We start from the raw sequence: 15,583 nt of genomic DNA on the forward strand, positions 1-15,583 counted from the left end.
GTCTTTTAGCCATTAACAATATTCTGTGATATATTTCAAGAATACAGTACTAAGTTTAATTCAACAAAATTTTATTTGGATACTTCCCACACAAAACACAGTGCTATCAAACCAGCAAAATTAATATAAACTTTCTCCTCCTTTTCTTCTTTTTCCTCCTCCCCTTCTCCTTCCTCCCCCTCTTTCTCCTCCTTCTTGTAATTCAAGAAACTAGTCATCATAAAGATTATTTACTTGAGTAGTCATTTGCATCCTAAAACACAAAAATCATAGGATGATCTATATCCAAACAATTTTTGATTCTCAATAGGCACGTTTTATTTGTGGAGTTAGGTTCTTTTGTGGCTGGGTACCAGTCTCCAGTCATCACCCTCACCCTGGGGATGGGTTTTTGCCATTTGCCAACAGGCTGGACCAGTTGATTAGGTTGTCTCTGCTCTTCCAAGTCATGCCCCCTCAGAACTTGGCTGTATTCTGCATTTTCAATTATATTCTCCCATTGTATTTTTATTGTTGTAACAATATTTAATTTGATAATGACATTCTGGTTTTTTAACTCCTGATATCCCTCCATTGACAAGTTTGATGGCTATGTAAGATACATTTTCTCTTGGTATTTACTTCATTATATGAAATATTTCTTACTTGGATTATTTTAATCATTATTTGAGGAATTCCCAACTGAATACCTAGAAAAGTAAATGATTATTTGAATAAGAAAAGGTTTCATATACATGGATAATATTACTTTTATGAATTTCAAATACCTGGGATTAGGGAATACATTTAAATTTAAATGCTTATATTGTGTAAATAAATGCAATTTTATAAAAGAAAATAAAGTGGAAATGATAATATGTTAATAAGGCTTTTCAAATTATACAACCTTTCTTAAATAACCATTATTAACTTTTATTACAATTTCAATTGTGTCCATCTGTAAGTGATTTAGGAAAAAAGTAAAATTTAAACATAGTTATTGGTACTGACTTACTTTAAAGTTGTTTTAAAAGTAACTGTGTATTAAAATTCAGGTACTCCCCTTCCCCTCTCTGCAATTTTCCACACACTCTGTATCCTAAATACTTTTGGAAAATGTTAGAAAGAGGATAAATCTAGAATTGAATTCTAATATTCATTTTAACATTCTTTTCTTTTAGACACTACATGAAGTTATGTGGCAATGAGAGAGACCCATGAAATCCCTCCTTCAGGAGAGAATGTCTTTCATAAATGGAGCTTTGCTTCTGGTTTTCACAGGGCATTGACACTGTGGCAGAGCCATGGCTGCCCTTCCTGCTATTTTCAGTGATTCGCAGAACATCTGAATGGTGATGCTTGCCGGGGATTTACAGATTTTCCTCCTGATACCTTGTTTACTTCTTTGGGGCAGAAAAGCTTGCACTGATTTCTCTCCATGGTGGCTAATCTTTTTAAGAGCCTGATTTTACCTTACATACATAAGCTTTGCAAAGGAATGTTTACAAAGAAATTGGGAAATACAACCAAAAAAAAAGAGAATCATCCGCAGAAAAAGGATCAAGATCTTCCTACTGCTGGCCAGAACAAAACCCCCAAATTTTCTAGTACCTTGAAAAGTACTGTAAAGAAGATTGCAAAGCATTCATCCACTCGTAATTTACCCATTGAAGAAGAGGCTAATAAAGAATTCTCCCTCTCACCAACACTCAGTTACCGAGCAGCTATTGCCAATGGCCTACAAAAGAATGCTAATGTAACTGATGGTGATAATGAGGATCTGTCTCAAGAGTTATCTTCAATTGAGAGTTCCTATTCAGAATCACTCAATGAACTAAGGAGTAGTACAGAAAACCAGGCACAGTCAACACACACGATGCCTGTTAGACGCAACAGAAAGAGTTCAAGCAGCCTGGCACCGTCTGAGGGCAGCTCTGATGGGGAACGCACTCTGTATAGCTTAAAACTAGGAGCTTTGCGCAAACTGAGAAAATGGAAAAAGAGTCAAGAGTGTGTCTCTTCAGATTCAGAGTTGAGCACAGTGAAGAAAACCTGGGGAATAAGAAGTAAATCGTTGGATAGAACTGCCCGAAACCCAAAGACAACTGCCTTGGAGCCAGGATTCAGTTCCTCTGGCTGCCTTAGCCAAACGCATGATGTCATGGAAATGATCTTTAAAGAACTTCAGGGTATAAGTCAGATTGAAACAGAACTTTGTGAACTACGCGGGCATGTTAATGCCCTCAAGCATTCCATCGATGAGATCTCCAGCAGTGTGGAGGTTGTACAAAGCGAAATTGAACAGCTGCGGACAGGGTTTGTCCAGTCTCGAAGGGAAACCAGAGACATCCATGATTATATTAAACACCTAGGTCATATGGGTAGCAAGGCAAGTCTGAGATTTTTAAATGTGCCTGAAGAAAGATTTGAATATATTGAATGTGTGGTGTATCAAATTCTAATAGATAAAATGGGTTTTTCAGATGCACCAAATGCTATTAAAATTGAATTTGCTCAGAGAATAGGACACCAAAGGGACTGCCCAAATGCAAAACCTCGACCCATACTTGTGTACTTTGAAACCCCTCAGCAAAGGGATTCCATCTTAAAAAAATCATATAAACTCAAAGGAACAGGCATTGGAATCTCAACAGATGTTCTTACCCATGACATCAGAGAAAGAAAAGAGAGAGGGATACCATCCTCCCAGACATATGAGAGCATGGATATAAAGCTGTCTATTCCAGAAACTAAAATCAAGAGAAACAACTGGCAGTCACCTGATGACAGTGACAGAGAGCTGGAATCTGACCTTAATAGAAACAGTTATGCTGTGCTTTCCAAGTCAGAGTTTCCAATAAAGGGAAGTACTTCCAAGTCAACTTCAAAATCATACAATGCTAGAGCTAAGAATAAAACTGCTAGTAGTAGCAGAATTTCAACTAAATCAGATTACGATACAGTTCCCTCACAATTGCCAGAATTAGCTAACTTGGAAAAACAAACTGTGACCCATTATGCAGATCCAACACCCCTCTGGCATTCACAGAGTGATTTTTTTACTCCTAAACTTAGTCGTTCTGAATCAGATTTTTCCAAATTGTGTCAATCTTACTCAGAAGATTTTTCAGAAAATCAATTTTTCACTAGAACTAATGGAAGCTCCCTCCTGTCATCTTCAGACAGGGAACTTTGGCAGAGAAAGCAGGAGGGCACACCCACCTTGTATGACAGTCCTCAGGATAAACAATTGAATGGAGCTGTTCAGGGTGTCCAAGGACAGAGTAAAATTGAGAACACAGAAACTGTGGATAGTGGAATGAGTAATGATATTGTGTGTGCATCTGGAGACCAAAGTCATTACAGTGATTCTCAGCTCTCTTTACAGGAGTATCTTTCTCCATGGAAGGAATGGAATCAAACAGAGCAAACAGCTGATTTAGGTTTGGATTCATCCATCCAGGAAGCATTTGACTATGACATAAACAGTCTATGTGATCAAAAACCAGATGTTTATAACAAAGATCTAGAAGACTTGGGAAAGTGCCACAGTGAACTTCAGGATGATTCTGAGAGCTATGATTTAACCCAAGATGACAACTCATCTCCATGCCCTGGATTGGATAATGAACCACGAGGCCAGTGGGTCAGCCAACACGATTCTTATCAGGAAGCTAATTCTTATAATATGTACCAAAATCAAAATCAGTTGTCCATGATGTATCGAAGTCAAAGTGAATCGCAAAGTGATGATTCAGAGGATGCCCCGCCCAAATCTTGGCATAGTCGATTAAGCATTGACCTTTCTGATAAGGCTTTCAGCTTCCCAAAATTTGGATCTACACTACAGAGGGCTAAATCAGCCTTGGAAGTGGTATGGAACAAAAGCACACAGAGTCTCAGTGGATATGAAGATAGTGGTTCTTCCTTAATGGGGAGATTTCGGACATTATCCCAATCAACTGCAAATGAATCAAGTACCACTCTTGACTCTGATGTCTACACGGAGCCTTACTACTACAAAGCAGAGGATGAAGAAGACTATAGTGAACCAGTGGTTGATAATGAAACAGATTATGTTGAAGTAATGGAACAAGTCCTTGCTAAGCTAGAAAACAGGACTAGTGTTACCGAAACAGATGAACAAATGCAGGAATATGATCACCCTTCATATGAAACACCTTATGAAACCCCACAAGATGAGGGTTATGATGGACAGGCAGATGATGTGGTTAGTGAAGGGGGATTGGAACCATTAAATGAAACACCAGCTGAATTGGAAATAAGAGAAGATGAAAACCAAAACATCCCCGAACAGCCAGTGGAAATCACAAAGCCGAAAAGAATCCGTCCCTCTTTCAAAGAAGCAGCTTTAAAAGCCTATAAGAAGCAAATGGCAGAATTGGAAGAGAAGATCTTGGCTGGAGGTACTCATGTTTAAATGTTACATAATAAGCTAATTGTGTTTTAACATTGGGTGGTACTTCTTTAGAGCATATTCTGTGTTTATTTTTGGGAGAAAGAATTTGTTTAGAAGGAATTTGCATGTTTATACCAAGAAGGATTTTATTTTACCCAGACAGCTTCCCCAACGAGTTGGGCTTGATGATTTAAAATAAAAGTGTTTTTAAGTAGGTCATACTAAAATAAGCCCCACATTCTGTGGATCAAGATTTCTATTAGGATTAAGTGCAAACCCCATTTCATATTAACCAACTTTGTGGCATAAGTTATCTAAGAAAGGATGAATGAAATCAAAGAGCAGCCTAAAATCTACTCCCTGGTTCTATTAGGTTTACAAGGATGGAGACAAAGGTGTAGTTAAACTTATAGAGAATAGGAAAAAAATGGACTCCCAGACTTGCCACTCCTCTTCCCATCATATCTACACTTCGGGACTTGCTAGTAGGAAGAGCTGCATCTGCACAGCCAACCCTAGTCAGACCCATGGAAGACCAGAGTCTCCTCGCTTCTTATGGAGGCAGCTGAGGTAGCGCAATAGAGCCAATACCCTAAGCCACGCCTGCGTGGCTACAAGTGACTCTGTGAGGGGGAGTCAGTGATGGGGTCAAGTTGAGAAGCTCCCTCTTAAAGAGTGGAGTGGAAGTCTCCCATTATGGAAATGAAGAGAGTATCTTATCTAACAACTTTACTTGATCTCCTAGGGAAATGTTTTTGGATCATAACACTTTTGAAAAGTAGCTAGATAAAAATAAAATAATTTATTGACTTATTTCTCAACTTCATCTGCACTTACCCCAATTCCTTATGATTTTTTATTCACATGCTTATCACTTTATGTCTGAGATAGTTTGATATAATCTCAACTTCACTGAATGTCAATGTGTTGTCTGTCATCTTTAACTAAATTTTTGTTTTATATAATATTTTATAAAGATATATATTTATGTGATCAAGTGTTACTTACTATTATGAAATAATATGACCATTTCTGCAGTGAGTAGTTTATTATAGCTTCCTTGTCTTGACCAAAATTGTGACCAGACACTCTCCAAACTGGACATTTTCTGGTTGACGTAGGTAAATTAATGAATAATTAGAAACCTTTATTGTTAAATTGTTTCAGTCTCTAAGATAATTAAAATAACAAATAGGGTTCTCTGCTCTAGAAATCTGTCTATATAAAACAGCACATCCTATGTAATTTATTTAAAGAACAACATAAAGAGATCTCAGCTACATTGGCTGTGACATTTTTGTTTTTATTTTTTTAAGGGGGGTTAGTTCCCAACTATGTTTAAAACTGATTTGAGAGTGAAAATTAGTCAAAATTTTATGCCAATAATAATATATATTGGAATAATGTCTGTATTATTTCAGTGATTTTTAATAGTAAGATATCCTTATTACTGAAATTCAGTTGATAATTCTTGAGATAATAGACCAGCAGTTTGACATTGTGCTTTATTTGCTGTGGGTTCAGGAATGTCTACTCAAAGGCATATTAAAACTAAGCAGTGTGTGTGTATGGGTTTGTGTGTCTGTTATGATGTAATAGATGAATGTGAATTAATGAAAATTAGTTAAAGGATCTGAAATGGTAAGCAATATTGCAAACATGACATGACTATGTTTCAGAAAAAATGCATCTTCATAAACTTAAAAAAAACTCCAAATTATCAAACCTCTACAAAGTAGATTGTTACTGGTAATGACCCTTCTGACAGCTAACAACCTTAGTCATTCCGAGGTACATCCTTAGGAAACAGAAATACACTTGGTTACCCACACACCCCCAACTGAAGAATCCCCAAATAAGTAAAACAATCTTATGCCATATGCCTGATATACCAGGCCTGGCTACAGAGGACTCAGACCCCTCTACCAAGCTTGGCTTATTATCCTGTGAGCCAGTTTTCAGTGGAATCTGTTAGATATCATCTATCCAGGGGGAAATCAGGCACATGTCTTTAAGATGTTCTCTGGTTGCTTGAAAGGCCCCAGACTGTCTATCCTGGAGGCTGCAGTAGCCTGGATTTTAAAGGTCAGCTTTTCTCCCCTTGGCAGCAGCCAGGCAGTTGTCGCCCTCCTGTGCCATCAATATGCCTCAGGAGGAAGGGCAGTGTTCAGGCCCCTTCGCTGCTCAGAGCACCTAATGAGGTGCCAATGGTCATAATGGATTTTGTGCCCGTGGCCATCTGCTTACTGAGCTCTGAGCAGATGCCAGTGCACTTTTCTCTCCATGACTGCCAGGCACCATTAGGGAGCAGTGCTCTCTCTTCTCCATCATGAAACCTGCAAGTGGAAGATGGAGCTCCTGCTATGAAGTCTATAGGATGCAGTTCCCCTGACATACCTCTATGGAATTAAGCTCACACATTTGAATTATTTTGTCTTCAGGGTCCTTATAAAGTGGGATTTTAAGGACTCCAGTGTTTAGGTACAGGGATATTTGGAGGTAGTGTTTCCGGGAACCTTCACTTTGAGCAGCATGCCAGTGGGGAAGAAACTGCAGAGTGTGTGTAGCTAGAAATTTCATGAGGTCATGTGCTTCCCTCGTTGCTGGACCCTGATGAGTGGCCCCTTTGGTGTATCTGGCCCGACCCCACACTGTTACGGTGACTCTCTGATCCTCCACCTCCATCTCGGTATCACCCATCAAGTAGAAAACTATTGTCTCTTCTCAATTCCTATATACCTGCCTCTTACGGCACTGGCTTCCACATTATATTATGACAGTTTATGGACATTTCTCATTTTTTCTTCTACATGTTAATCCAGAGGTGAAAGGGCTTGTCTTTTTCATCCTTGCATTTGCACGGTGCCTAGATTAGTGCTCTATGCAGAGGAGGCACTGAGTTTACATATACTGGGTGAATATCTGTGTCAAGGGAAACAGGATACTAAATAAAAAGCATGAGCCTCAGAGTCTAATCGAATCCAAACTGTGGCCTTTAATTGCTAAGCCTATGACTTTATCTCCTGAGAGTTCAGATGTAGGGTTAGAAATAAAAGCTTATTATTGAGCACTGCTATATACCAGGTACTTTCCAGGAAGTTTATTGGTTTTTATTCTTTTACTTCTTCTAACACCACTATGAATATGATTCCATTATTATCCCATTTTAGAGGGGAGAAAACAGATGCTGGAAACTTATGTAACCTCCTCAGTGTCTTACAGCCTAGTAAGGGGAGGATCCAGAATTAAATGGATGGCTGTTTAGAAAAGCCATATGCTTACTTATTACTGAGATTGTTTTAATTGTGTCTGAAGGTTGAAAAACATGATTAAAAACAGAGGGCAACATTAACCACAAGGTTTATTCCAACTAAAGGATTTTTATGAAGAAACTGTAATAATAAGAAAGGCACTGAGGTTTTGATATAAATAGCTCACTCTCAATTTTTGTACTTCGAATCCTTGGTCCATCTTATAAATCAAGGCTTGTAGAGCTCAATAAATACTGTATAACAGCATCTTGAAGGATGGTGTGTTTTAAGCCAGAGCACACTTCACCTGGAATTAGAGTCTAACGTCAGTTTAAAGAAAGTTTTTCTAGCGGAACAAAACTGGTTGTTTTGTTTTGAAATGCCATTCCCAGGATGTCTGTAGATTCTGAAAGTGACTGTGACAGCTGTAACTAGTATAATTACTAATATTTTTATGATGGTGTGAATTTTGTTTTCTGAATAGTCATAGATTTTTGTGGGAATATATTGGTTTTCAAAAAGGATATGAAATTGAATATAAACATTTTTCTAAGACTGATTCTTCAATATGTTAGACCAGTGGTTCCCAAACTGGCTAGTTGTTAGAATCATCTGGGGCGCTCTCGTAGCTCTTCCTGTTCCCTTGGTGGTGTTATACGATTAAAATTATTAGGATCCTGTCACTGAGCATTTTGATTTTGTGTTCCTGCAATGGGACACAGGGATATGTATACCAGTTTGTATGTTGTTGATTAGTTATATGTACATCTGTAAATAAAACAACACACACACAAATAAAAAATATTATAAAACCAATTCCTGAAAACTCCAAAGTGAAAAGTGAAATAGATAGCTTCTCCCATTCTTCAGAGAAAGATAATTTGTTTCAGGCACTCTATATGTATAAATACATATATACCTCCTCTCTTTTTTAATTTAACATAAATAGTATTATGCTGTCACATATTCATATTGTTCTGTTCCTCTTTTTTCATATGACATACATTTGAAATATCTTTTTATTATCTACTGCATTCTTTTTAATGACACAAAGTTTTCTGCTATATAATTATTGCATAATTCACTGACTCTGTGCCCTATCATTGAGCAGTTTATTAGAAACTCACAACCAATACAGACCTATCATCTATCTTTGAGCAAATGAGATAGCATGTACAAGCTTCTAGGCATGAAATTATTGAGTCAGTGGATTTATGCCAGCTTAAGAGACTTAGGAACTCATGAACTCCAGGTCAAATCATAGCATCTGTCATACTTGTAAACTTATTATTTATGTATATGATTACTTGATTATTATAAATCTCTACTATTCAGACTAGACTGCAAAGTCAATGATAGATAATTTCTTTCCATTGCAATTGTAAAGCCAGAGCCTGGGTCAGTATCTGGCATAGAGTAAATGCTCAGTAAATATTTGTTGACTAGATAAATAAACAACAGCCTCCTCCCTAAGTTGCTGGGCTATGTAGTTTCACATAGAGTAGAGAACTCTCAGAATTCAAATAAACTTCAGTTTTATTTCCTTAAATCAAAAGGATGCTTTTTATTATATATATTATAGCATAATAGAGAAAGCATGACTTAAAATGAAAGCATGACTTTCCCACTTTGGTTCAGTTAATCACATGTATGAGCAAGCTAGCTGTTACTTCTGTGGTGATGTAACCTATACAACTTCAAAAACTTAGCTGAAATTATTCAATTCCAGGCTTCAAGTTTAAGATAAATATTTCAACTAAGTGTTGGGGCCTGGCAGACACGAATCTATCGAGAGGTGCTTCTCAAACTTTGCAGCACCTCTGAGCCTCACCTGCAAAGTGCAAGTAGGGGCAATGGGGTCTGCTTTTTTAAAGAGCTTTCCAGGGGCTTCCAATGCAGGTGACCATCAGAGCATATTAGAAGAGTACTGCTAAATGCTGTGTAGCAAATATTTCACCTGTCCCCCATAGCACTGTTTCATCTCTTCTTTTCAAATTGGAAGAAATAGAATCAAACCCAAGGAACTGTGAATGATTTCTTTAACTTAAAAACAAAGAATGATTCCCTAGCTCTCCAGAGCAGTAGGTTATTATGTTTATAAAAATATTTTGGTAATATCTACACATTAAAGCATACAAAAGCAATAGATGTATTCCTTGAAAGGTGTGTGTAAACTGAAAATTTTAGAAGTCACCTGTTTCCAAAGTCCCAGGAGATTTTGCTCTAGAAACCATTCAATGTGTAATTTTGCTTACAAATAAATCCCCATCCTCCCACATTGTATCTGTTTTTGTAAGTTTGAGGTTTGTTTTATTATTATTATTAGTCGTAGTAGTAGTAGATTTTTCTTCAAGCAAGCATAGCAGTCTTGGTAATAAGAGAAATAACCCATTTGTAAAATGGTCCATTAAAATGCAATGCATAGCAACAAACATTTGGTTTAGTTTTGTTTGCTCCTCAGTACTCTGGTGATTGTCATGGCTTTTGAAACAGACTGTGATCTAGAAAGGGGACCTGTGAGGAATGAAGTGGCCAAGGGCCCCTAGACTGGGCAGTAGAAACAAGTTGCATCTCTATTTCTTGCAAGACTTAAAGGCCAGAAGGCCCAAGGAAGTGATTTTTCTAAGAAACAAGACTGGAACTCAAAGAACATGTATTATAATCCAGTTGAGAGGAGACAGGTAATAGTGGTGTATACAAGGAGATTGGTTCCAAGTGGAGCCTGACTTTGTAGGTGGAATGACTTGGCACTGAATCCGAGGTTGCTGGGAAGGAACTTGACCCCAAATAGAACTATTCCCCATGCTAAAAGTACTAGCTTAAGTTTTCCCCACAGACTACAAGACCAGGCAAAACTAAGTGCATTAATAGAATTCTGCAAATGGCTTATTTCAACCAATGGTCTCCTCCCCATCACCTTCCTTCTTCTTCTAAGGAAAGTATCTTATGGGATCTTGCCAACAAACTCATTCATCAAACTTGGTTCATACTGGTTCTCAGCTACTTCCAAAAATTAAAGAAAACCTTCAAGGGCAAAAATGACCAACATTCAACAGATTCCAAAAATGACTAACATTCAGCAGATTCAAGCAATGTTGACGTGACTTTGTTGGCAACCCCAAAGGGGCCCAAAGATACTTTGAGCAATGTCATTTTATTTAGGATAAAAGTATCTCTCCCTACTCCTTCTACAACTATCTTCATTGCCCTCAACTTAATCCCTAACTTCTTCCCCAATTCAACCATGGTTACTACCTTTAAAAGGATAGTGTTTATTATTTTGAAGTATGAAAGTTGATGTGTGTGTGGGTATCTTTTTTTTAATGTAATTGACACACAGAAACACTCATTTACATTAATTTTCTTAAGGGTCCTATAAGGTAGGGAGCTTAATAATGGATAATGTTTACTGAGTCCTTGTTGTGTGCCTGACACTATTCTAAGTATTTTATACTATATTAATTCATATAATCTTCATAATAACCCTATGAAATGCATGTATTTTTATCTCCATTTTTTAGATGAGAAACAGAGACAGAGTAACTTAACTAAGGGGAGGGAAAAAAAGTGAAGAAGTGGCAGAACCAGGATTTAGAATTAGGTGTTTCTCATCTAGATTCTGTGTGCTTACCTGTGGCAGCCTAGTTTAGGATTTTGGAAGTAAGTATTGTTATTCAGCTTTATAAGTTGGAGACCTGAGGTGGCAGAGTATTTATTTACCCAGCAGCATCGATTTATCTGCAGAGCTACAGTTACAAGCTATGCTCCCAAATCATAAGCCAACACTCAAGATATCAGACCATTTCATGTAATATTATTTTGCCCATTTTATGTAATATTATTATATTATGATCCCAAATCATAAGCCAACACTCAAGATATTTGCCCATTTTATGTAATATTATTATAGGCAATGGTTATCCAGGTGTCATTTCTTTGTAACTAGTGATGAAAGAAATTGTTGACTGCATGTACTAGTGGCAGCAAGAAATGACAGATTGAATGTGACCTTATTTCCTAGAGATGCAGGTTGTTTCCCCTTTTATTAGTGCTTTTTTCTTATGCTTACTGATGTCTTGTGGAAAGCCTATGTTTTTTATTTTCTGTTTCTGTTCTTTAGTGATTACAGTTAAAGATATGCACACTCTCATGAGCATGCACATACACAAAACCTGAATTTATTTAAAATTTAACATAGTGGGATATTATACTATCTGAGGGAGACCAATAGGGAATTCCCAAGTTGACACACATTCCCTTTTTCATTTTCTAAACACACAGAGCCATTTTAATATTTTTCAAAGTTAACTGTCATGTATATGTAATCCTCATAAAACATCAATGAGATAGATTATGACCAACCTCCTCAAGTCTCTGTTTCCCACAGGTAATTACCAATAGTTACGTAGGTTGTAAAACTAGTAAATTGATGGGAACAGGTATCAGCCCCAGGACTTCCAAATCCTACTCTACTCTTTACACGACAACATGCTCTTAGCTACTGGCACATATTTATGATTCTTTCTTCTGGACATTAGAACACCTGTTTGCATTACAGAATCTGGGGCTGTATCAAAGCTATTTCTCTACTGATTCCTAAAGTCAGTGGTTCTTAGGTTTTAGAATGCATGAGAATCACCTTGGAGACATTAGTTAAATATATAAATTCCTTGATCGCATCTCCAGTTTGTTCCAATACAGGATGATGATCCATGGATCACATTAGGACATACTCAATAGGAGACCCAAAGTGTTCTTTTCCTTTCATTCTTTCTTGAGTGATTTAACTTACTCTTTGCGCTTGAATTGCCACTGATGGCCCTAAATCAGCGTGTTTGGGCTAACCTAGTCCCCATACCTAGTCCATTATATGCATTTATTCTTTCAAGCATTAATTCATCCACTAGTTAAACTCATTCTTCAGTAAATATCAATTGCCTTTTTGTTCATCTCGGGTATCATACTGACAAATCTTATTTGGTCTTGGTTTTGTTAAGTGGATGAGATGAGTTTATATCTGAACAATTATACAAATATATCATTTCAAGCTCTGATAACTGCTGTAGAAGTGAATACAAAGTCTTAAGACAGTATTATAGTTTGAAGGTCAGAGAAGACTTCCCTTTGTGAAAATGGTATTTGACCTGACACCTGGAGTAAATATCCTGAACTAGGCTAAGAGAAAGGAAAAAGAGTATTCCAGGCAGAGGAAATGTTATAGACCTGGGTCTTAAGGCAGAAAATGTCATGATATATATGAGGAACCTCTAGAAAACCGGGTGTGGCTGAAGTCTATCAAGCATGGCAGAGAACGGTGTGAGACAAATCTAGTACAATATTCAGAGTCCAGGTTTTTCTGAGTCTTGTGGACCACTTGGGGATTTTGCCACTGAAAGGGACTGCTGTAGTAAGTTGTAGGACTTCCATAAAATAGGATATCCTGCCGGCCTCCGACTCATGATGACTGACATTGAACTCTTTTCTTCCTCTGTCTCCTAATCCTGCTTTTCCTCCCGGATTTCCTATCTCAATAAATGGTACAACCATCCCCGTTTTTTGCTCAGGTCAGAGTCATCCTCCTTGGCTCCTTCCTTGCATATTATAGCGAACATTTTCCTCTTCTTTTGTCCACCCAGTATCTGAATTCATTTCTTATTGGCATTCCTGAGTGTGTGAGCCCTTGAAGGGAGGTAGTGCCCTGTGTCCTGCTGAGAAGCCAAAGGGAGCTGGAAGTTCCTTTTCCCCACCCTTGGCAGCTGTGGCTTGGGCACATGACTAGAACTGGCTAATTGGAGGCTCTTGCCCAGGACTTTGAACTTGAATCGGTCATTCAGCACACCTGGGCATTTTACCACTTAACTATCTCTCAAGTAGAGCAAATTCTTTCAATCTCTATTGGGTCTACCCTGCTGCTCGCAACCATCATCTCTTGCCTGGACTGTCGTTAGAACTTCATAACTAGTCTACTTGTCTCTTTGCCCTGTTACCTCCTGCTGCCTCCCCAATCTCTCTGCATCCAGAGATAGATACAAATCTGCAAAACTGTAAAAAACATCTTGGTAGTAATTATAGGAGGAGGTCCAAACAAGCAATGAGCCCACTGTGCTGAGAATGCCTGTGTGCTTGCGGGCTCCCCCAGGAGGCTGTAGGCTCTGGGGAGGTAGGGGCCGCGCTATACCCTGGGCATCTCTTACAGGGACCGGCAGTGAGGCAGCCGAGCATTATGGTTGAGCACATGGGCTCTGGGGTTGGCCTACAAATTGTGCGATCTTAGGCAAGTTGTTTAATTTCTCAGTTTCCTCACTGGCAAAATGCAGATAGAAAATAATAGTATCTCTATGTGATAAAAATAGAATAAATAGAAATAAGATAGACTTACAGCCAAACCAGTAAATATTCAGTAGGGAGCCAACCTACCTAAAATCATAAAGACTTCTTCCTTTAATCTTAAACTACTTCTGAGAAATAAGAGCCAGAAGCCAGATGCTACAATTACCTTCCTATCTATTTCTTAACTGAGCTAAAATAACCATCCGGAATGCATTTTGAGAAGTGATCAATTCTGTGATTATTTCTGTGGTTTGAACCCTGGAAAGACGCTGAGCACAGGCAGCTTGGCACAAGCTTCTCTACAGAAAATTAATGGCTACAGTTATTGATGTTTCTATGAGATACGAAAACCATGCAACTGCCTGAACTCTGGCTTGTTAACTGCTTTACCTGGGGGCAGTTTAAACATAGAGAACAAAGTAAGTCCATCGACATTTACTGAGTTCTAGAAGCCGGATGAGCTCGGGGTGAGGACTCCAGGAAGGGAGGAAACACAAGTTGCTGAGACATACATTCTCTCCTTGAGAGGGTTGCAGTCTGGTTCAGGTCAATTCAAAATCATTTCTTGAGGTTACTGCTTCAGGAAGCATTGTGGCTTATAATCAAATATTCTTATTTAGTTTGTTATTAAAAATGTTTATTAGCACTTACCTGAATGTATACTGTGAAGGACATCGTATTCATAAATAAAAGAGAGGACAGACAAGACAATTTGCAAGTAGGTGACCAATGACAATTACTATTTAATTAGTAATTATTGAATTCATAGATATTAATTATTGCTACTAATAAGCTTAGAAGACAAAAAGGAATCATAATATTCAAAATAATAACTAACATTTATTCAACACAAACTGTATGACAGAAGTGAGTATTTGCATGTATTTCATAACTCAAGTCCACACACCCTTGGAAGGCATGGCATATGTCTCTGGAGCTCCATGTCGCCTTCCTGAGCCTTCTGCCGATGTCAGCTGCAGCTGTGGTAGGCCACAGCCACTGAGCCTCATCTTTCTCTGGCAGCTGGCCACCTCAGTGGGGCACCTTTATTATTCCCCTCAGCAGTCCTCAGCAAAGAATGCCCAGTGGTTCTTCACCCAGAGACCAAGGTGTAGCTTTCCACCTTTCTGGAAATCTCACCTCTGGTCCTGGCTGAGTAAGGCCAGGACTGTTGTCTGCTACAGCACCCTCAGCAATGAACCCTTAAATTGGTGTTTCCACCTTTCCTGCCTCAGTCTCCATGCTCCTCACTCCTTCTTCCAGGGACCACTTCCCAAAGAGATTACCTACCCTCATGTTTTTGTCTCTACTTCAGAGAGAACACACCTAAGACTGGATCATGACTTTAATGTCCTCATTTTACCAATGGGTTTACAGAATCTTGGGCCATTAAGCTAAGTGCCACTTGTTTAACTGATCAGTTTAAGCAGAGCCAGTGTTCAAATAGCCACTGTTAATTACTGTACAGCCTCTTGTGACTAATATGAAAGTACTTGTGAAAAGGCCTAACTAATCTCAATAAGAATGCCTAGGTTTGAGAGGCCTTAAAAATTATCTCAGGCAGTGAAGTGAATTGGGTCAGAAATAATTGTTAGTGACAGTA

The 15,583-nt window shown here is 38.2% G+C and overlaps 1 protein-coding gene across 1 annotated transcript in view; it reads left to right on the plus strand.

Moving 5' to 3' along the window:
• Positions 1–15,583, plus strand: part of UNC13C (unc-13 homolog C) — a 539,874-nt gene that overhangs the window by 27,601 nt on the left and 496,690 nt on the right. The window contains exon 2 of the mRNA XM_073211882.1: positions 1,161–4,406. Within this exon, the coding sequence (XP_073067983.1) occupies positions 1,418–4,406 (2,989 nt within the window). The 5' untranslated portion in view covers positions 1,161–1,417. The remainder of the gene's footprint in view (positions 1–1,160; positions 4,407–15,583) is intronic.

This window comes from Manis javanica, chromosome 8 (genome assembly GCF_040802235.1).
Source record: "Manis javanica isolate MJ-LG chromosome 8, MJ_LKY, whole genome shotgun sequence".
Lineage (NCBI taxonomy): Eukaryota > Metazoa > Chordata > Mammalia > Pholidota > Manidae > Manis > Manis javanica.